This window comes from Ranitomeya imitator, chromosome 2, assembly GCF_032444005.1.
Source record: "Ranitomeya imitator isolate aRanImi1 chromosome 2, aRanImi1.pri, whole genome shotgun sequence".
In the NCBI taxonomy this organism is placed as follows: domain Eukaryota; kingdom Metazoa; phylum Chordata; class Amphibia; order Anura; family Dendrobatidae; genus Ranitomeya; species Ranitomeya imitator.
In genome coordinates, this window is record NC_091283.1 from 136,538,496 (window position 1) to 136,560,529 (window position 22,034).

At 43.5% G+C, this 22,034-nt stretch overlaps 1 protein-coding gene across 1 annotated transcript in view; it reads right to left on the bottom strand.

The window, feature by feature from the left end:
• The window catches only part of LOC138667244 (diacylglycerol O-acyltransferase 2-like), a 33,207-nt gene extending 12,284 nt beyond the window's left edge, over positions 1 to 20,923 (bottom strand). Inside the window, exons 1-3 of the mRNA XM_069755506.1 lie at positions 20,623 to 20,923; positions 6,176 to 6,304; positions 2,758 to 2,865 (exon numbers count right to left, since the gene is read on the bottom strand). Of these exons, the coding sequence (XP_069611607.1) occupies positions 2,758 to 2,865; positions 6,176 to 6,304; positions 20,623 to 20,662 (277 nt within the window). The 5' untranslated portion in view covers positions 20,663 to 20,923. The remainder of the gene's footprint in view (positions 1 to 2,757; positions 2,866 to 6,175; positions 6,305 to 20,622) is intronic.
• Positions 20,924 to 22,034: the final 1,111 nt, after the last annotated feature.

Genomic DNA, 22,034 nt, shown 5'->3' on the forward strand with positions numbered 1-22,034 from the left:
ACTGCTAGTAGTGTTTTTTCTCATTGCTGCAAGTACCGCATTTGCCGGATGGCGGCAAAACCGCAAGAGCCGCACATGTCTGTAAGTCCCATAGGGAATGAATGAGGCCGAACGCAGTGTTGCCCTAAGTGATCCATTACGCGGCAGATGCGGAAAAACTGTCGGATCTGCTGCAAAAGGCGACTTTCACATCAGCGATTTTTGCCAAAGTCACTGCCGATAGTGTCATACTCACCAAAGGGGGAGGCAGCACTAAAAGTGCCTAGGGCAGCAGAAACTCTAAATACGGCCCTGCTAACCTGATTGACAGATCCTCAGTGTCCTTCTTCCCTGATGCTACTGAAATCTCACACTGCTCAGAACAAGCTGCAGGATAAGTGGAAGGATACGGAGACTGAATACACTTGGTCTCATGAGCTATTTCATTCTATAGTTGAACTGAAAAAAAATACTCTTTTTAAGATTTGGTTTCACTATTCTCTTTTGTGTCTTCAGGTTTCTTGGTGGTGTGTGAACATGATCATACAGACTTGTTCACTGTGCAAGTAGCCCATGTGTTCCTGTTTCCATAATTGTTCTCTTGTGTCTACAAGACTGGGGAGTTCCACCACTCCTCTTGGGCTATCTGCACAAAAGCTGTTCTACCCTGTATGCACACATGGATTTTTCCTCTCTGAACCCTGTTCACACAGGTTATATACAGATGATCAGGTTTTTAAATACATCAGATAGGGATTGCATACATTAGTTAGGACTGCTCTGATAAGGGTATACCGTGAAGATTGGTAGAGCAGCTTAGTATACATTTTTTGCAAAAAACGTATCAACCAAATACCCTGTTTTTTACATCTTTTACTAGCACTTGCGGATTACTGCAACATTTTTTCAAACTGAGTGTTTTTGGTTTCACTATTCTCTTTTGTGTCTTCAGGTTTCTTGGTGGTGTGTGAACATGATCATACAGACTTGTTCACTGTGCAAGTAGCCCATGTGTTCCTGTTTCCATAATTGTTCTCTTGTGTCTACAAGACTGGGGAGTTCCACCACTCCTCTTGGGCTATCTGCACAAAAGCTGTTCTACCCTGTATGCACACATGGATTTTTCCTCTCTGAACCCTGTTCACACAGGTTATATACAGATGATCAGGTTTTTAAATACATCAGATAGGGATTGCATACATTAGTTAGGACTGCTCTGATAAGGGTATACCGTGAAGATTGGTAGAGCAGCTTAGTATACATTTTTTGCAAAAAACGTATCAACCAAATACCCTGTTTTTTACATCTTTTACTAGCACTTGCGGATTACTGCAACATTTTTTCAAACTGAGTGTTTTTGGTTTCACTATTCTCTTTTGTGTCTTCAGGTTTCTTGGTGGTGTGTGAACATGATCATACAGACTTGTTCACTGTGCAAGTAGCCCATGTGTTCCTGTTTCCATAATTGTTCTCTTGTGTCTACAAGACTGGGGAGTTCCACCACTCCTCTTGGGCTATCTGCACAAAAGCTGTTCTACCCTGTATGCACACATGGATTTTTCCTCTCTGAACCCTGTTCACACAGGTTATATACAGATGATCAGGTTTTTAAATACATCAGATAGGGATTGCATACATTAGTTAGGACTGCTCTGATAAGGGTATACCGTGAAGATTGGTAGAGCAGCTTAGTATACATTTTTTGCAAAAAACGTATCAACCAAATACCCTGTTTTTTACATCTTTTACTAGCACTTGCGGATTACTGCAACATTTTTTCAAACTGAGTGTTTTTGGTTTCACTATTCTCTTTTGTGTCTTCTTTTTAAGATTAGGATTGCACAGCCATTCTGACATAGACTTTCGAATTAAGAACATCAATCTCATGAGGCCTAATAGAGGTCTATAATAATGTATACCACTTGTGCTTGGAAATCTGTTGTCAGGTCAGCTTATGGACATAATCAGACAGCCGTATTACTAGCGCGAGGATTGCATCGAAATCCTCGGACTGGTCATAGGCTCTACTGACCCGAGCGAGGCAGCATGTCATGCTCAGGTGAGGAGAGCAGACAGCCAGTCCGAGGATTGCGATGCGATCCTCGCGCTAGCAATACGGCTGTCTGACTGCACCCTTTAAGCCAAAGATTGAGTGACACAAGTACACTATAAAACCATTTAACCATTGCTCACTGAGTTGAGTACACAGGCACTGTGCAAGTCTGAGGTTACGAGAAGCAGGAATAAGACTGATCTCTGCACACTGCTTTTATTTTAGTGGTCATGTTCTGGTTGTTGTCTATGTTTGGGGTGTTATCATCGGATAGAGAAACACATGCCATGTGGAGCTTGTCCTAGTATCTCCCTTTTGTACCCGTTTGACACTACTTTGGCTAATTGCACTTGCAAATAAGCGATGAAGCAATAACAGTGCTAATTGTGATAAACAATGAAAACCCAATAAGTTGTCAGTTTTACTGATTTCTATACTTTATGCTGTTATGTTAGTGTAACATTACTAGACTGAGAATTTCCCAATAGTGGGTTTTCCTGCAGATGGCATATCACTAAAACATCGCTGTGCAGAGGTCCAGAAGTCAGACCCCGCTGATCATAAAGTTATGGCACACCATCACCATGTCATGCTAAGATTTGGATGACCATTAAGGCAATGAAAACAGTGGACGGACAGTTTTGCTAACACAGATGGTGAATTTTTGTTACATGTTATCAGATAGGTTCACTACTAATCCTTTAACACAATATCATATTTCTTACCTGTTTCTGGTGTTTCCCAATCGAATAATGCCCAGGTGAAGTACATAGCAGATATTGGCCAAAGATGCGTGAAGAACAGAAAAGTAAGCGCCATAAGAGACAAGAATCCTGAGGGGATTACATAAAACATGGTTTGATAGTCTAGATATCAGTATTTCTCAGAACCAGTCCTAAAATTTCAATAGTTATTCAAGATTTCTTTAAAGTGGAAGTCAAGTTGAGGGCTTAAAATGTAATGTAAATCAGTAAATTTGAGCAAGCATCCAGAACCTACTAGTTATAGTCCTGAATGTCTAGGTTTTTTGTTTTCTGCCATTAAGTATGCAGTGCAGTATTGTCCAGCTATCGCCCAATATTGCTGCTCCCATTTGTTTCCAAATTCCTGGAGCAGCACGTCCACGCTGAACTTTCCTCCCACCTCTCATCCAACTTGCTCTTTGACAATCTACAATCTGGTTTCCGCCCCATCACTCAACTGAGACAGCCCTGACCAAAATCACTAATGACCTACTTACAGCCAAAGCTAACGGACAATACGCTGTACTTCTTCTAGACCTGTCCTCTGCTTTCAACACAGTTGACCACTACCTCCTACTACAGATCCTCTCCTTCTTTGGCATCAAAGACCTCGCCCTATCCTGGATCTCCTCATACCTTTCCAACCGCACATTCAGCATCTCACACTCCCACACTACCTCCTCATCCCACCCTCTCTCTGTTATTCCCCCAAGGCTTTGTTCTAGGACCCCTACTCTTATCTATACACTTGGCCTGGGACAACTCATAAAGTCCCATGGATTCCAGTACCACCTTTATGCTGATGACACTCAGATCTACCTCTCTGGCCCAGACATCACCTCTCTGCTGTCCAGAATCCCGGAGTGTCTATCAGCCATATCCTCCTTCTTCTCCTCTCGCTTCCTCAAGCTCAATGTGGACAAATCTGAACTCATCATCTTTCCTCCATCTCATAGATCTTCCTTACCTGACCTTTCTATCACTATTAACGACATCACACTTTCCCCCGTACCGGAAGTCCGCTGCCTCGGAGTAACCCTTGACTCTGACCTGTCCTTCAAACTGCACATCCAAGCTCTTTCCACCTCCTGTCACCTCCAACTCAAAAATATCTCCAGAATCCGTCCTTTCCTCAACCCCCAATCTACTAAAATGCTTGTGCATGCCCTCATCATCTCCCACCTTGACTACTGCAACATACTTTTCTGTGGCCTCCCTGCTAATACCCTTTCACCTCTCCAGTCCATCCTTAACTCTCCTGCCCGACTAATTCATCTCTCTCCTCGCTACTCCTCCGCTTCCCCCCTCTGTAAATATCTTCACTGGCTCCCATTTCCTCAGCATATACAGTTCAAATTACTTATACTAACCTACAAAGCCATCCATAACCTGTCTCCTCCATATATCTCTGAACTAATCTCTCGATATCTTCCCTCACGCAATCTCCGGTCCTCCCAAGACCTCCTCCTCTCCTCCACACTTATTCGCTCCTCACCCAACCGCCTCCAAGACTTCTCCCGAATATCCCCCATCTTCTGGAATTCTTTGCCCCAACACGTCCGACTATCAACCACATTTGGATCCTTCAGACGGAACCTGAAAACCCACCTCTTTAGGAAAGCCTACAGCCTGCACTGCCCCCACTGCCTCCTCACCACTACCGGAGCTACTGCCTCACCAACACCGGAGCTGCTGCAACCCCCCAACCTACTGTCTCCTTCCCCACCATCCTGTAGAATGTAAGCCCGCAATGGCAGGGTCCTCGCCCCTTTGTATCAGTCAGCAATTGTTAGTTTGCTTGCTGTAAGCGATATCTGTAATTTGTATACAACCCCTTTTCATGTACAGCACCATGGAATCAATGGTGCTATATAAATAAATAAATAATAATATAGTTAAAGAAGCACTCTTCCTCCCATCAAAGTTTTTATCCTCTTAGTATATTGCAGCCATTATACTACCGTATATGGCACTGTGTTCTCATTTTGCCTTTCTACCCAGATAATGCTTCTCTTTTTTCTGCCCTGGGTAGAAACAGGAAGTCTCTTGTCCCTGCATCCCCCTCTTCACCTGCTAACCCAACTGCTCTCTCCTCTCTCTGCCAGGGACTTTTTCAGTGACTTATGACTCATACAGGGAAAATTGACCTCCTGTTTCTACATAGAGCTTAGAAGGATTCAGCTCGTCAGTTTTTATTCACGTGATGTCAAAGACCTAATGGAAATAAGAAAAATTATCTGGGTAGAAGGGAAAAATGAGCAATTGTAAGTACACAGTGATTGCAATGGTGATTGCAATATATTAACAGGATGAAAACTTTGATGTGAGAACTTCTGTAATATGTTAACATTATTCTGTAGGTCAATATAATTATGGTAACACCCAAGTTATATAATTTTTTTTTATTTTTTCAATATGGTATTTAAAGGGTTACACAGTTAAGATTAGAGTGAGCTTTGATCCCGGCCATTGATGCAGGAACCTGGTTGTATATTATAGCCTGTTCCGGCTGGTAATAATGGGGGCTCAGTTTCTGATTCTGCGCCATGAAAAGGCTGTAATTTTATCGCTGCTCACATCCATCTCATTGAGTCATAAATATACGGGTTAGGAAGGGTTAAAGGATTTTTCTGGGATCTTACACTAATAGCTTATCCTAGGAATGACTATGAACGTAGGATAACTACTTCCTAGATTCCCACCCAAAAATTTCCACCAATTACTTGATTTTGCATCCTTTCTCAGTTCACTTGAATGGGCTTAGTGCAGTATCGGGCACATACTCACGTGTGTGAACTGTAGTGTACGGTCAGAGGCTATCTTCTGTGTGCTGACAGGTGGGAGAACTGGGTGTGGGATCCTCACAAATCACACTTTGATGGTCTTTTCTAAGGGTAGTTGCAGACGACCGCGTATTCTGTCATCTGAGAGGATTGGGTCGATTGTACAAATCACACAGCGATCAATGTGTGATCATAGTGGGATCCAACTTTCACGGATGAGGAGAAGATGAAGAAAAAAATTCTCCATCCTCTCCATTCTGTCAGTACATGTAGATTGGACTGGTTTCCGTGAAATTCCATGGACTTATTGACTTGTATGGCCGAGTGCGATCTGATGTTTTTGTCGGATGACACTAGGACTGAAAATATGGCCCTGAGGATAGGAGATCAATGTAAAAACCTGATCATTTTCTCTAACCATCATTTTGTGAAAAGATATGGAAGGACATTATAATAATAGATCTGCTTAAGAATGACATTTACATTGCTAGGGATTTGTGACCTGTAAAAACCAACTGCCGGAACCAAGACGTCCATGACTATCCAAGCATCTATCAAGAGAAGTTCTGTAGAAACTAATGGAAAGTTATGAGAGAATTGTACTGTATACAACTTACCCAACAGTAAAAAGGAAAATATCCACTGAATGATAGAGAAGAGTTGTAGACATGATCGGCGCTGCTCTTGGGGTGGTGTAGTGGCAGCGGATAGAGAGTGCAGGGCCGAGCGCAGCGTGAGACTGCTCCCTAAAATGCAGGAGACCATAATGAACAGAAAGCTCTTATGTAGATTAATGTCAACACCTTCCCTTCATATGAAAATACCAAATGTTTGTACTTTTTATATGGAGCTACTCTTCAAAGACAAGACCAGAATCCAAAAGTCATCAATAAATTTATGTTTAGCATCTGTGAAAAAGTACAGAGAGGCTGCAGTCAGGAATGGGGGAGTACAGGCTGCTGGAATGTGGGCAAGTCACCACTTTCACCTATATAAGACATAATAAGGTTAGTTAATTCATATGTACTATTAATTTTTGAAGAAAAATGAGAACAAGTAGCCGATCCCTTCTGGAAATCCGTGATCTCTGACTGTACTAGTATGATCTTCTTCCAAATATCTACAGCATAATATATTTTCATTGTATTTCTCCTCCAAATATTCTGTGATTATCACTTTTGTTAACATTTTGTTAGTTCAACATGTACATCACTGATATGTCTGCATTCTACGGGGTTCAATTTTTTATTTTAAAGCAGTTCATAAGCATTAGTGGACATCTAGCCTTAGTCAATGACTTTCCGAGAACAAAGAAGCGGGGAGACTTGGTGAAGTGAAAAGTCCTATTATTGGGTATTGAGGTTTAACCAGTAGAAGAAGGGAGACTGCTCACCAAAGCAGCTGTATGTTGTCCTCCGCAGCTCGGATCACCAACATGTTAACATCTAAGGACTGCTCATATGAAATATCGCCTACATATTTCTCGTGAATATAGCACCCTTACTCAAGGTGTTACACCATGAGCACTTGGACAACAGTAACCACAATATGGTACGTTTTAGAGTAATTTTAACCCCTTCACGACATCTGCTGTACATGCACGCACTGCATTCCCGCAAACTGTTATTATTATTATTATTATTATTATTATTATTATTAATAATTTATATAGCACCATTAATTCCATGGTGCTGTACATGAGAAGGGGTTACATCAAAATACAAATATCACTTACAGTAAACAAAACTAACAATGACAGACTGGTACAGAGGGAAGAGGACCCTGCCCTTGCGGGCTTATATTCTACAAGATTATGGGGAAGGAGACAGTAGGTCGAGGGTTGCAGTAGCTCCAATGGTGTTGAGGTGGCCGTGTGGTCTTTACAGGCTGTAAGCTTCCTTGAAGAGGTGGGTTTTCAGGTTTCTTTTGAAGGATCCAAAAGTAGTGGATAACCGGATGTGTTGGGGCACTGAATTCCAGAGGATGGGTGATATTCGGGAGAAGTCTTGGAGGCGATTGAGTGAGGAGTGAATAAGCGTGGAGGAGAGGAGGAGGTCTTGGGAACCCCGGAGATTACGTGAGGGAAGATATTGAGAGATTAGTGTGGAAATATACGGAGGAGAAAGGTTATGGATGGCTTTGTAGGTCAGTGTTAGTAATTTAAACTGGATACGCTGGGAAATTGGGAGCCAGTGAAGGGATTTGCAAAGAGGTGAAGCAGGAGTGTAGCGAGGAGAGAGATTAATTAGTCGGGCAGCAGAGTTAAGGATGGACTGGAGGGGTGCGAGAGTGTTAGAAGGGAGGCCACAGAGGAGTATGTTGCAGTAGTCCAGGCGGGAGATGATTAGGGCATGCACGAGCATTTTGATAGAGTGTGGGTTGAGGAAAGGACGGATTCTGGAAATATTTTTGAGCTGGAGGCGACAGGAGGTGGCGAGAGCTTGGATGTGCGGTTTGAAGGACAGGGCAGAGTCAAGGGTTACTCCGAGGCAGCGGATTTTGGGGACAGGGGAAAGTGTGATTTCATTTATTTTGATAGATAGATCAAGTAGGGAAGATATGCGTGATGGAGGAAAGATAATGAGTTCAGATTTGTCCACATTGAGCTTGAGGAAGCGAGAGGAGAAGAAGGAGGATATGGCCGATAGACACTCTGGGACTCTGGAGAGCAGAGGTGACATCTGGGCCAGAGAGGTAGATCTGAGTGTCATCGGCATATAGATGGTACTGGAAGCCATAGGACCTTATGAGTTGTCCCAGGCCGAGTGTATAGATTGAGAAGAGTAAGGGTCCTAGGACAGAGCCTTGGGGGACTCCAACAGAGAGGGGGCGAGATGAAGAGGTAGTATGGGAGTAGGAAACGTTAAATGTGCGGTTGGCAAGGTATTAGGAGATCCAAGATAGGGCAACGTCTTTGCCACCAAAAGAAGAGAGTATCTGTAGTAGGAGGCAGTGGTCAACTGTGTCGAAGGCAAGGACAGGTCTAGGAGGAGGAGTATAGAGGATTGTCTGTTAGCTTTGGCTGTAAGTAAGTCGTTAGTAATTTTGGTCAGGGGAGTCTCAGTGGAATGGTGGGGACGGAAGCCAGATAGTAGGTTGTCGAAGAGAGAGTTAGATGCAAAGTGAGAGGAAAGTTCAGCATGGACCTTGCTGCTCAAGGAGTTTGGAAGCAAATGGGAGCAAAGATATGGGGCGATAGCTGGACATAGCACTTGGGTCAAGGGATGGCTTTTTGAGGATAGGTGTGATTGTGGCATGTTTGAAGGCAGAAGTACATTACTGCCTGTACTATTGTACATGTATGGCATGATGATCGCGCAGGCTCACAGCCTGCGAGCGCCAGGACAAACAAAAGGGGGTGTCAAAGCTATACAAGAGTTGACACACTGCAACAATGCCCACAATCGGTGCTAGTGCCGATCACGGGCATTTAACCCCTGTGAGGCCATTGTAAATAGTGACAGTAACATCGATTGGCATAGCAGAGGGAGTGAGCTCGTTCTCTGCTTCGATCGGCACAACGCTATTGCGATTGTGTTGTGCCAATGGCCTCCATGTTGACCCTGGGCCAAAAGATGGCCGTGGGGTCACCCAGGTATGGTGGACTGTAAGCTCCAGCTCTGAGCGGGAGCTGCCACGCCTCTTCCCTGTCTACAAGACGCTGATCTAATGCCCAGCAATCCATTACAGAGTATTGGATCAGCGATCAAGGCAAGGAAAGATGATGTCCCATCCTGAGACAAGGTAAAAATATATATATTTTTTTAAGTTTAAAAATTGTACAAATATTTAAAAAACAAATCACAAAATAAAGAAAAGAAAATTAAAAAGTATTCATCCAGTAAATACATATATTTATGTAATAAAAATTAAAACAAATAAAGTGCACGTATTTGGTATCGCCGAATCCAGAACGACCCAACCTATAAAACTATTCCATTAGTTAACTGTCCATGTGAAAAACCTGAAATGGGAGCACCACCAGTGAATACAATGGGTGTGCGTGTCTCCATATTTTCGGTCCTTGAAAAACAGACCTCATATGGACATAAAAAACCGAAGTGTGAAAAGGGTCTTATGCATATTCCCCAACAAGTGCCAAATTCTTCATTACACCAGCAGAGGCCAAACAAAATCCTAAGCGTAAGGAGTTTCCACATTACTGGTAGGACAAAGTCTCAGAAAAAGCAAAATAACACATGAAAACCAATCCACCAGAATCTGCTCTCTCAAATCCTTCACAGTGTGTCTGAGCCGCCTTCAGTATCCACGTCTATAGCATTACTGTAGTAAGAATAAATTACAGGGTTGATGCCTCCAGAAACACAAGCTGGTCATAATGTTGGGCACTAACATGTTATATTCGCCATTTTTCATTCTGCGACATCCAGTTAATGCTTTTTTTCTGGAAAACTCACATGAGACCAAAATAGTCACTACATCAAAAGATCAATTCAGTGTAGGATGTAATTTCCGAAATGGGGTCCCTTTGGGGGAGGGGGGGTTTCTGCTGTTTTCACACGTTGGGGACTCTGTAAATGGCGCCCACAATCTATTCCAGCAAAATCTGTCAGATAGCACTCCTCTCCTGCCGAGCCCTGCTGTGTTGCCAAACAGTAGTTCTCAATCACATATGTCATATCGCTGCATGTAAGAGAAATTACATGACAAATTCTGCAGTCCATTTTTACCCTTTATCCCTTGTGAAAATGAAACATTTGCAGCTAATATAACATTTTAGTGGTAAAAATATTTGTTATTTCGAGGACCCAATATTATAAAACCAGAGACAAAGACAAAACAGGGATAACAGAAAACCTCTATCATACAAAACCACTAACCAACAATAGGGAGGGGGATAGGGACTGGGAGGAATAAACTAAATGGGAAAAGGGAACATGAGATAAAGACATGTATAACTGCAACCTACAGAACATCACAACTCCAACTCCAAACTTCAACTACTTAGCTTTAGCTCACAGCCCAGGAAGACGAATTTCCAATAGCAACAATAAACACCTATTCAGCACAGCGTCTCCTAATAGCAAGGAAGCAGAGCTTTCACTGGCAGGACAGAGAGGGTCTGGCCAGGTTTTATAGGAAGAGTTAACAACCACATCAGAAGCTGAATGTTTCTGACCAGCATAGAAATGGTTGTTAACCTCTTACATGCCAAAGGAAATGAAATTCATTTAATAATACACAGGCTAAATGGAAGATCTGCGATTCACAATACGCAGTGATCTTCTACCTTCAGATCTCAAAGGTTGGCATGACACACTTGTGACAATGGGCTCTGCTAAAGAAATTCCAATAATAATGGCACTCATAAAGTCAAATATAGCAGCTTCCTATCAAAGTCACACTCTACGACCAAAAAAGTAGATTCCAGCCACTTATGGGGTAAGAAGAAATTGCATAACAAATTGTGGGGCCCTTTTTCTCAAATAAGTCTGCTGAATTCTTCTCTACATTTAAAGGATCCTACAGTTGCAGTAGTAAGCGTTGTGAATGCTGTAAGAACATTTATTACAAGTTCTAATGTAAATGTAAGATGCTCAAGCAAGGTAGTCGTGGGTGAGCTTCGGTCCCCACTCTCTCTGGCATCCTACAGACAAGGAGTGTCTCAGTCCTTGTGTGCTGCTAGGTATGTGGTGCTTCCCACTTACTTCTGGCCTGCAGGCCTCTTCTGACTCCAGGAATCCTTCTTCTGGAACCAGGGCAGAAAATAATCCAGGAGACATGTGGTTCATAAAAACCAAACTTTTACTGTGTGAATGGCAGTCTGTACAGTATTTACAGGCAGGTACAAAGGATAAGGCCCAAGGGGTTGTCATCTTTCTCACAGGTACCGGATACAACTTTAGCCCTGGTTCTCAGGATAGGTGGCAGGTCCACTCTCTCTGGCTTTCCTTGCCCTTGGAGATCTTCCTCATCTCTAGCAGTATATCTAGATTGCAATACCTTCTGCCCCATGTGATTTGAGTCCATCTTTTCCTGTAGCTTCACAACTTAGTGTGCCTCTGGCCCCCGACGTCCATCTCCAGGTTGCCCTTGGCTATGGATGGAATCACATGAAAGGGTATTTGCGAGAAGCCACTGCACCGAATGTTAGACTCACGTTGTCCTTAGCAGCCCGAGTCCTGCTGCTTACTCAGTGTTGCCCTGCCTGTCACTTCCTGCCTCTGTCACTAGCACTCAGTTCCCCCTCCCCAACTGGGCTGGCCAATTCAGTTAGCCCTGTCCCATTTAACTACAGCCCCAGGTGGTATTATACCTGTACCAAATACAAGTTCACACAAATATATTTAACCCTTGCTTGTCAGGTATTAATCCATCAGCTCCCACCACTTTTACATACACACGGTTTCACATAAGCATTCTCCATCAAATCATTAAAAGAGTTGTCAGGGACTTTAACATTGCTGGCCTATCCTTAGGATAGGACATCAATTTCTGATCGGTCAGGGTGCGACAACCAACACCCTGCCGATCAGCTGTTGCCGGTTATGAGTGGCCAGAGCTGCTCAGTTGCAGTTTTGCACAGCCCAGCTCTGCCAAGTGAATATTGACTACGGCCAGGTACTGCACATCCACCCCCTATATCCGCATAGGGGCGAATACCCAGTACCCAGATGAGGATAGCATACAGTTGAATGAGCTGTGCTGTGCAGTTCCGCAATTGAGCAGCTCTGGCCACTTCTAACCGGAAATAGCTGATATGCGAGTGTGCTGGGTGTCACACATCCAACAATCAGACATTCATGACTTATCCTAAGGATAGGCTAGAGAGATTCACCACACACTGTGGTTTTTGGTGATGCTAATTTCTTTATTTCATGGGAACAAACAAAATTAATTGTGACTTTGAAGTATACGACAAAGTAAGGACGTTTCGACCCACTGGGGTCTCTTTATCACAGTGTGGTTTGGTACTTGAGATGGAAGGGATATATTTGAAGGGGAAGAGTTGCAGTTACTGCTGTGTTGTCTTGGTTTTCTTGGGGCTCCCGCCCAGCAAACATAGGCTCGGGAGCGCCAAGGAAACCCAGACAACACAACACAGCAGTAACTGCAACTCTTCCCCTTCAAATATATCCCTTCCATCTCAAGTACCAAACGACATTGTGATAAAGACCCCACTGGGGTCGAAACGTCTTTGTCACATACTTCAAAGTTACAATTAATTTTAAAGAAACCTGCATCACCAAAAAAATACAGTGTGTGGTAAATCTCTCTAGCCTTGGTCGTGGGGTCTCAGGCCCCATTCCACCTGCACCTTGACACTTTGACCGAGTGCACACCAATCTTCCAGCAACTTATCCTAAGGATAGACCATCATTGTTAAAGCCCCGGACAGCCCCTATAATGAATTGTAGCTCCAACTATGTTATTTATCTGTTGAAATGTCCATGTTCATTGCAATACAGTCAAACAACTGCAGCAAAGGATGAAGAAACATTGCTATATTATTATTACCAATACTTTAGAGTACAAAGGGAGAGATTCATTAAGGTACTAAAAAATAACTTACCTTTTGTACTAAAAAAATCTGGTTTAAGTCACAATATTTTTTGTGCAACTCAGGAGCAGCGACTTTTAGCATTTACTCGCGAGTCCTGGCCAGTTACACCAATATGGGTGTATCATGGGCAGGGTGTAGTCACGCATGTATGTCCAATTCATCAGGAAGTTATGCCATTAAAGTGACGTAACTTACTCCACAGATGTACGCTAGCTCTTGGTGGCATGCGCCACTTAATTAATTAGGTCAGTATACTCCAGCAGTGAGAGGCAAATTGGATTTACAAACACCGCTTATTATAAGTGTGTATATATAAATATTTATGGTTTTTTTTCAATGGTTTTACTCCTTCATGTTATAACTTTCATTAGCAATTCATCCCCTGTATGTATGTATTTTAACCCCTTAATCCCATATGATGTACTATCCCGTCAAGGTGACCTGGGACTTAATTCCCAGTGACGGGATAGTACGTCATATGCGATCGGCTGTGCTCACGGGGGGAGCGCGGCCGATCACGGCCGGGTGTCAGCTGACTATCGCAGCTGACATCCGGCACTATGTGCCAGGCCCGGCACATTAACCCCCAGCACACTTAGATCAAACATGATTGCAGTGTTCCGGCGGTACAGGGAAGCATCGCGCAGGGAGGGGGCTCCCTGCGTGCTTCCCTGAGACGATTGGTACAAGGCGATGTGCTCACCTTGTACCGAGCGTCTCCTCCCTGCAGGCCCCGAATCCAAAATGGCCGCGGGGCTACTTCCGGGTACTGCAGGGAGGTGGCTTACCAAGTGCCTGCTCAGAGCAGGCGCTGGTAAGCCAGGAGTAGTGCACGTCAGATCGTTCATCTGACACAGTGCTCTGCAAAGTGTCAGATCAGCGATCTGTCACTATACAGTGATGTCCCCCCTGGGACAAAGTAAAAAATAAATAAATTTAAATGTGTAAAAAAAAAAAAAAATTCCTAAATAAAGAGAAAAAAAAATATTGTTCCCATAAATACATTTCTTTATCTAAATAAAAAAAAAACAATAAAAGTACACATATTTAGTATCGCCGCGTCCGTAACGACCCGAGCTATAAAACTGGCCCACTAAATAACCCCGTCAGTGAACACCGTAAAAAAAAAAAAAACGAGGCAAAAAGCAACGCTTTATTATCATACCGCTGAACAAAAAGTGGAATAACACGCGATCAAAAAGACGGATATAAATAACCATGGTACCGCTGAAAACGTCATCTTGTCCCGCAAAAAACGAGCTGCCATAAGCATCATCAGCAAAAAATTAAAAAAATTATACTCCTCAGAATAAAGCGATGCAAAAATAATTATTTTTTCTATAAAATAGTTTTTATCGTATAAAAGCTCCAAAACATAAAAAAAATCTAAATGAGGGATCGCTGTAATCGTACTGACCCGAAGAATAAAACTGTTTTATCCATTTTACCAAACGCGAAACGGTATAAACGCCCCCCAAAAGAAATTCATGAATAGCTGGTTTTTGGTCATTCTGCCTCACAAAAATCGGAATAAAAAGCGATCAAAAAATGTCACATGCCCAAAAATGGTACCAATAAAAATGTCAACTCGTCCCGCAAAAAACAAGACCTCACATGACTATGTGGACCAAAATATGGATAAATTATAGGTCTCAAAATGTGGTAACGCAAAAAATAATTTTTGCAATAAAAAGCGTCTTTTAGTGTGTGACGGCTGCCAATCATAAAAATCCGCTAAAAAAACCCGATATAAAAGTAAATCAAATCCCCCTTCATCACCCCCTTAGTTAGGGAAACATAAAAAAATTTAAAAAATGTATTTATTTCCATTTTCCCATTAGGGCTAGGGTTAGGGCTAGGGTTAGGGCTAGGGTTAGGGTTGGGGTTAAGGCTAGGGTTAGGGCTAAGGTTAAGGCTATGGTTGGGGTCAGGGTTGGGGCTAGGGTTAGTGCTAAGGTTAGGGCTACGGTTGGGGTTAGGGTTGGGGCTAGGGCTACAGTTAGGGTTAGGGCTACAGTTAGGGTTGGGGCTAAAGTTAGGGCTGGGGCTAAAGTTAGAGTTAGGGTTGGGGCTAAAGTTAAGGTTAGGGCTACAGTTAGGGTTGGGGCTAAAGTTAGGGTTGGGGCTAAAGTTAGAGTTAGGGTTGGGGCTAAAGTTAGGGTTAGGTTTGGGGCTAAAGATAGGGTTATGGTTTGGATTACATTTACGGTTGGGATTAGGGTTAGGGGTGTGTCAGGGTTAGGGGTGTGGTTAGGGTTATGGTTGGAATTAGGGTTAAAGGTGTGTTTGGGATTGGGTTTCAGTTAGAATTGGGGGTTTCCACTGTTTAGGCACTTCAGTGATCTCCAAACGCGACATGGCGTCCGATTTCAATTCCAGCCAATTCTGTGTTGTAAGAGATGGTACCCGCTAGTGCTGCTGAGTAAACTAAATAAGGACCTGGTGGACCGAGTAGCAAAATAGGTATGGGGCACCTAGCTAGCAAAGCCAAAACCAAATAAAGTGCAAGTATTACAGGTCAAACGCGCCGTCGGGGCTCAGCACATCCCAGGGATCCTCTCTCCATATAGCAGGTAACATCTATTGGCTGTTTTTGACCTGTAATACTTGCACTTTATTTGGTTTTGGCTTTGCTAGCTAGGTGCCCCATACCTATTTTGCTACTCGGTCCACCAGGTCCTTATTTAGTTTATTCAGAAGCACAAAGAGGTCTGGATACACATGATGAGAGCATTATACTGCCTCTGTACAAATCCCTAGTTAGACCGCACATGGAGTACTGTGTCCAGTTTTGGGCACCGGTGCTCAGGAAGGATATAATGGAACTAGAGAGAGTACAAAGGAGGGCAACAAAATTAATAAAGGGGATGGGAGAACTACAATACCCAGATAGATTAGCGAAATTAGGATTATTTAGTCTAGAAAAAAGACGACTGAGGGGCGATCTAATAACCATGTATAAGTATATAAGGGGACAATACAAATATCTCGCTGAGGATCTGTTTATACCAAGGAAGGTGACGGGCACAAGGGGGCATTCTTTGCGTCTGGAGGAGAGAAGGTTTTTCCACCAACATAGAAGAGGATTCTTTACTGTTAGGGCAGTGAGAATCTGGAATTGCTTGCCTGAGGAGGTGGTGATGGCGAACTCAGTCGAGGGGTTCAAGAGAGGCCTGGATGTCTTCCTGGAGCAGAACAATATTGTATCATACAATTAGGTTCTGTAGAAGGACGTAGATCTGGGGATTTATTATGATGGAATATAGGCTGAAGTGGATGGACAAATGTCTTTTTTCGGCCTTACTATGTTACTATGTTACTATGTTACTAGCGGGTACCATCTCTTACATTTCTGCTAGCACTTTACTTGGTCTCCTCAAGCCTTCTATTTATACTATTGCACATGCACCTTACAATATGATAGCATCTCATCTATTTTTTTATACCGCTATATGGCTTATTGATATGGTTTATTGATATGGATAAATTTAGTATTATATTTCTTTGCACTATTTTTGTACTATTTACCGTATATACTCGAGTATAAGCCGAGATTTTCAGCCCAAATTTTAGGGCTGAAAGTGCCCCCCTCGGCTTATACTCGAGTCACGGTAGCGGTGGGGTCGGCAGGTGAGGGGCTGAGGGCGCTGGGGTATACTTACCTAGTCCCAGCGATCCTCGCGCTGTCCCTGCCATCCCACGGGCTTCGGCGCTGCAGCTTCTTCCTCTCTTCAGCGGTCACGTGGGACCGCTCATTACAGAAATGAATAAGCGGCTCCACCTCCCATAGGGGCGGAGCCGCTTATTCATTTCTCTAATCAGCGGTGCCGGTGACCGCTGATAGAGAAAGAAGCTGCAGCGCCGAAGACAGGAGGGGACAGCGCGAGGATCGCCAGGACTAGGTGAGTATGTTATATTCACCTGTCCTCGTTCCAGCCGCCGGGCGCCGATCCATCTTCCCGGCCGGCGCCTCCATCTTCCCGGCGTCTGCGCTCTCTGACTGATCAGGCAGAGGGCGCGATGACGCATATAGTGTGCGCGGCGCCCTCTGCCTGATCAGTCAGAGCAGAGACGCCGGGAAGATGGAGGCGCCGGAACGAGACGCCGGGAGCTGCAATCAAGGGAGGTGAGTATGTGTTTTTTTTTTTTTTATTGCAGCAGTAGCAGCGGCAGCACAGATTAATGTGGATCATCTATGGGGCACAGTGAACGGTGCAGAGCACCGTATATGGCACATCTATGGGGCACAGTGAACGGTGCAGAGCACCGTATATGGCACATCTATGGGGCACAGTGAACGGTGCAGAGCACCGTATAAGGCACATCTATGGGGCACAGTGAACGGTGCAGAGCACCGTATAAGGCACATCTATGGGGCACAGTGAACGGTGCAGAGCACCGTATAAGGCACAGCTAGGGGGCACAATGAACGGTGCAGAGCACCGTATAAGGCACAGCTAGGGGGCACAATGAACGGTGCAGAGCACCGTATAAGGCACAGCTAGGGGGCACAATGAACGGTGCAGAGCACCGTATAAGGCACAGCTAGGGGGCACAATGAACGGTGCAGAGCACCGTATAAGGCACAGCTATGGGGCACAATGAACGGTGCAGAGCACCGTATAAGGCACATCTATGGGGCACAGTGAACGGTGCAGAGCACCGTATAAGGCACATCTATGGGGCACAGTGAACGGTGCAGAGCACCGTATATGGCACAGCTAGGGGGCACAATGAACGGTGCAGAGCACCGTATAAGGCACAGCTAGGGGGCACAATGAACGGTGCAGAGCACCGTATAAGGCACAGCTAGGGGGCACAATGAACGGTGCAGAGCACCGTATAAGGCACAGCTAGGGGGCACAATGAACGGTGCAGAGCACCGTATAAGGCACAGCTATGGGGCACAGTGAACGGTGCAGAGCACTGTATATGGCACAGCTAGGGGGCACAGTGAACGGTGCAGAGCACTATATGGGGCACAGCTATGGGGAAATATGAATGGTGTAGAGCACTATATGGCACAGCTATGGGGAAATAATGATCTATTTTTATTTTTGAAATTCACTGGTAAATGCTGCATTTCCACCCTAGGCTTATACTCGAGTCAATAAGTTTTCCCAGTTTTTTGTGGCAAAATTAGGGGGGTCGGCTTATACTCGGGTCGGCTTATACTCGAGTATATACGGTATATGTCCCTGGTGGTGTGCTTTGTATGGTATTCTTGCCCACCGTTCTACTTTATATTTTAATAAATATTGTTATTTACACTTTATTTTGGACTCAAGCCTAAACAGCTGTAAGCTGTAGAATAAACTTCACATAAAAGTTTATAATACGTAGGGGGTTGGGAATTATAGATCTGCAGGATATCTATCCATCTAGCAATTACATATCCAATGTACAGTGGGGCAAAAAAGTATTTAGTCAGTCAGCAATAGTGCAAGTTCCACCACTTAAAAAGATGAGAGGCGTCTGTAATTTACATCATAGGTAGACCTCAACTATGGGAGACAAACTGAGAAATAAAAATCCAGAAAATCACATTGTTTGTTTTTTTTACATTTTATTTGCATATTATGGTGGAAAATAAGTATTTGGTCAGAAACAAAATTTAATCTCAATACTTTGTAATATATCCTTTGTTGGCAATGACAGAGGTCAAACGTTTTCTGTAAGTCTTCACAAGGTTGCCACACACTGTTGTTGGTATGTTGGCCCATTCCTCCATGCAGATCTCCTCTAGAGCAGTGATGTTTTTGGCTTTTCGCTTGGCAACACGGACTTTCAACTCCCTCCAAAGGTTTTCTATAGGGTTGAGATCTGGAGACTGGCTAGGCCACTCCAGGACCTTGAAATGCTTCTTACGAAGCCACTCCTTCGTTGCCCTGGCGGTGTGCTTTGGATCATTGTCATGTTGAAAGACCCAGCCATGTTTCATCTTCAATACCCTTGCTGATGGAATGAGGTTTGCACTCAAAATCTCACGATACATGGCCCCATTCATTCTTTCATGTACCCGGATCAGTCGTCCTGGCCCCTTTGCAGAGAAACAGCCCCAAAGCATGATGTTTCCACCACCATGCCTTACAGTAGGTATGGTGTTTGATGGATGGAACTCAGTATTCTTTTTCCTCCAAACATGACAAGTTGTGTTTCTACCAAACAGTTCCAGTTTGGTTTCATCAGACCATAGGACATTCTCCCAAAACTGCTCTGGATCATCCAAATGCTCTCTAGCAAACTTCAGACGGGCCCGGACATGTACAGGTAAGTGCGTCTGGCACTGCAGGATCTGAGTCCATGGTGGCGTTGTGTGTTACTTATGGTAGGCCTTGTTACATTGGTCCCAGCTCTCTGCAGTTCATTCACTAGGTCCCCCCGCATGGTTCTGGGATTTTTGCTCACCGTTCTTGTGATCATTCTGACCCCACGGGGTGGGATTTTGCGTGGAGCCCCAGATCGAGGGAGATTATCAGTGGTCTTGTATGTCTTCCATTTTCTAATTATTGCTGCCACTGTTGATTTCTTCACTCCAAGCTGGTTGGCTATTGCAGATTCAGTCTTCCCAGCCTGGTGCAGAGCTACAATTTTGTTTCTGGTGTCCTTTGACAGCTCTTTGGTCTCCACCATAGTGGAGTTTGGAGTCAGACTGTTTGAGGGTGTGCACAGGTGTCTTTTTATACTGATAACAAGTTCAAACAGGTGCCATTACTACAGGTAATGAGTGGAGGAAAGAGGAGACTCTTAAAGAAGAAGTTACAGGTCTGTGAGAGCCAGAAATCTTGATTGTTTGTTTCTGACCAAATACTTATTTTCCACCATAATATGCAAATAAAATGTTAAAAAAACAGACAATGTGATTTTCTGGATTTTTTTTTCTCAGTTTGTCTCCCATAGTTGAGGTCTACCTATGATGTAAATTACAGACACCTCTCATCTTTTTAAGTGGTGGAACTTGCACTATTGCTGACTGACTAAATACTTTTTTGCCACACTGTATCTCTCTGTCATCTAGCTGTATCTTTATATAAAGTTTTTTTTTTTTCTTGGAAAACACAGGAGGGTTCTAGCTGTGTGTGTACTTGGCTGATGCAATTTCCTGGTCCTTCTGAAATGTGTGCATAAAAACTGGACGCTATACAGATGGTCTGTGTGCCATCCGTTTTTTCTTCTTGCATTCATTGACTTGCATTGTCGAGTCTTGGATGTTCTACGCGGCCATACGCAGCATGGTGACATAAGTTTTAAATTGATTCTTCTTAGTATGATTTGTTTTATATGACAAAATATGGAATTTTAGCAGGGGTGTGTAGACTGTATATATGAAATGTATTTCTATCTTACATTTCCACTTTTAGATTTGAGATTAAAACATGAGAGCAAACCCCATCAGAGAAAAATTAAAAAGCTTTCCTCCTTAGGTGAGATACAATTATACAATCAGACATGGTATACCTGATTTCTATCAGTGTTTTTTACTATTAAAATACATCTGCCACGTACTATGATATGAAATGAATTCTTGCCGAGACTCACCCTGCAGATCCTTGGAATACGCAGCTATGATCGTTTTCATGGCTTTGAGTGATAAGATGTCCTTTTTGCTGTCACTTTTGGCGATTTCTTAGTTTATTGGTGGGAGATGTCATCCATGTGCCTGAGGGGTTGCACTTGGCTAAAGCATCCCAAAAAGATGGAATCCAATCTATCCTGAGGGTAATCCGCTGCTGCTGCAATGACTTAGAACCACATCATATCTGAAAGAAGTTCATGGACCGAGCTGGTCGCTATTGGAAGCACCTGTGATGTCTCACCCTGTGCTTTGTACAGTGGAACTGTCCATGTTATGATGAAACTTCACTGCCCTTGGTCCGGGGTTAATGGGACTTGGTCCAAAACAAATTGAAGCCCTTATCAGTGCATGTCCCAGGGATGGTGAATGGGAGGGGGCAAGTGGCCTCCTCCTAATCTTAACATCTGGTAATGTCGGAGATTTGGAAAAATGTAAATTGCAATATAGTGTAATTATTTTACAATGGAGCTCTCCATACCAAGTGTTTTAATAAAACAAATACAATCTGATCGCCATTAAAATGTAAAATAAAGGTAAAGTGAATATTTCCTTCTTGCTTGTTAATGATGAGGAACGTGATGGGATAAGGTGTGATCCGAGTATGCCCATGACACTTTATCAAGCTCATGCTCGGGTGCTAACCGAGTGACTTTGGTGTGCTCGAAAAAAATATGTTCTAGTCCCCGCGGCTGCATGTCCCGCGGCTGAATGACAGCCACAACACATGCAGGGATTGATTATTAGGCAATCTATGCATGTGTTGCAGCTGTGGAACAGCGGCGAGGACTAGAACATATTTTTCGAGCATGTCGAAGTCACTTGATTAGCACCCGAGTACGTTCAGATTGCACCTTATCCAAGCACATTCGCTCATCACTAGCAATGCTAATCCCTGACCTCTTAGCATAACACATGGTTCTAAACTATACTAGAGAAAAGTGGAAATCAGCACGACAACATGGCGTCAATCCAAACCTGAAGTATGGTAGTCGAACGGGTCAATCAATATGGTCATTAAATCACCTTTCAAAAAATTAAAATCAGAGCATTAAAAAGTCACATAACTAATTGAAGGTTGTCAAGTTATATAGTCATAGGTGTCATGGAAAGATAAAAAAATGACAATGCACTCAGACATTTCTGTCACTCCCATATGGTGTGAATGGAGAAGAAGTGTTTGAACACCGCTACAGTCAAATGCCTCTTTCACGCAGCTGTATGGCGGAGAAGCTGGGGATCTGGTTCTTGACCCTGCACGGAATAACATTTATCCCATATCTAGTGGATAGGTGACAAAAGTTTTTAGTCGAAATACACCTTTAATCATATGATGTCAATACCAAATGTGCACATTACAGACAAACGAGCTAGAAAA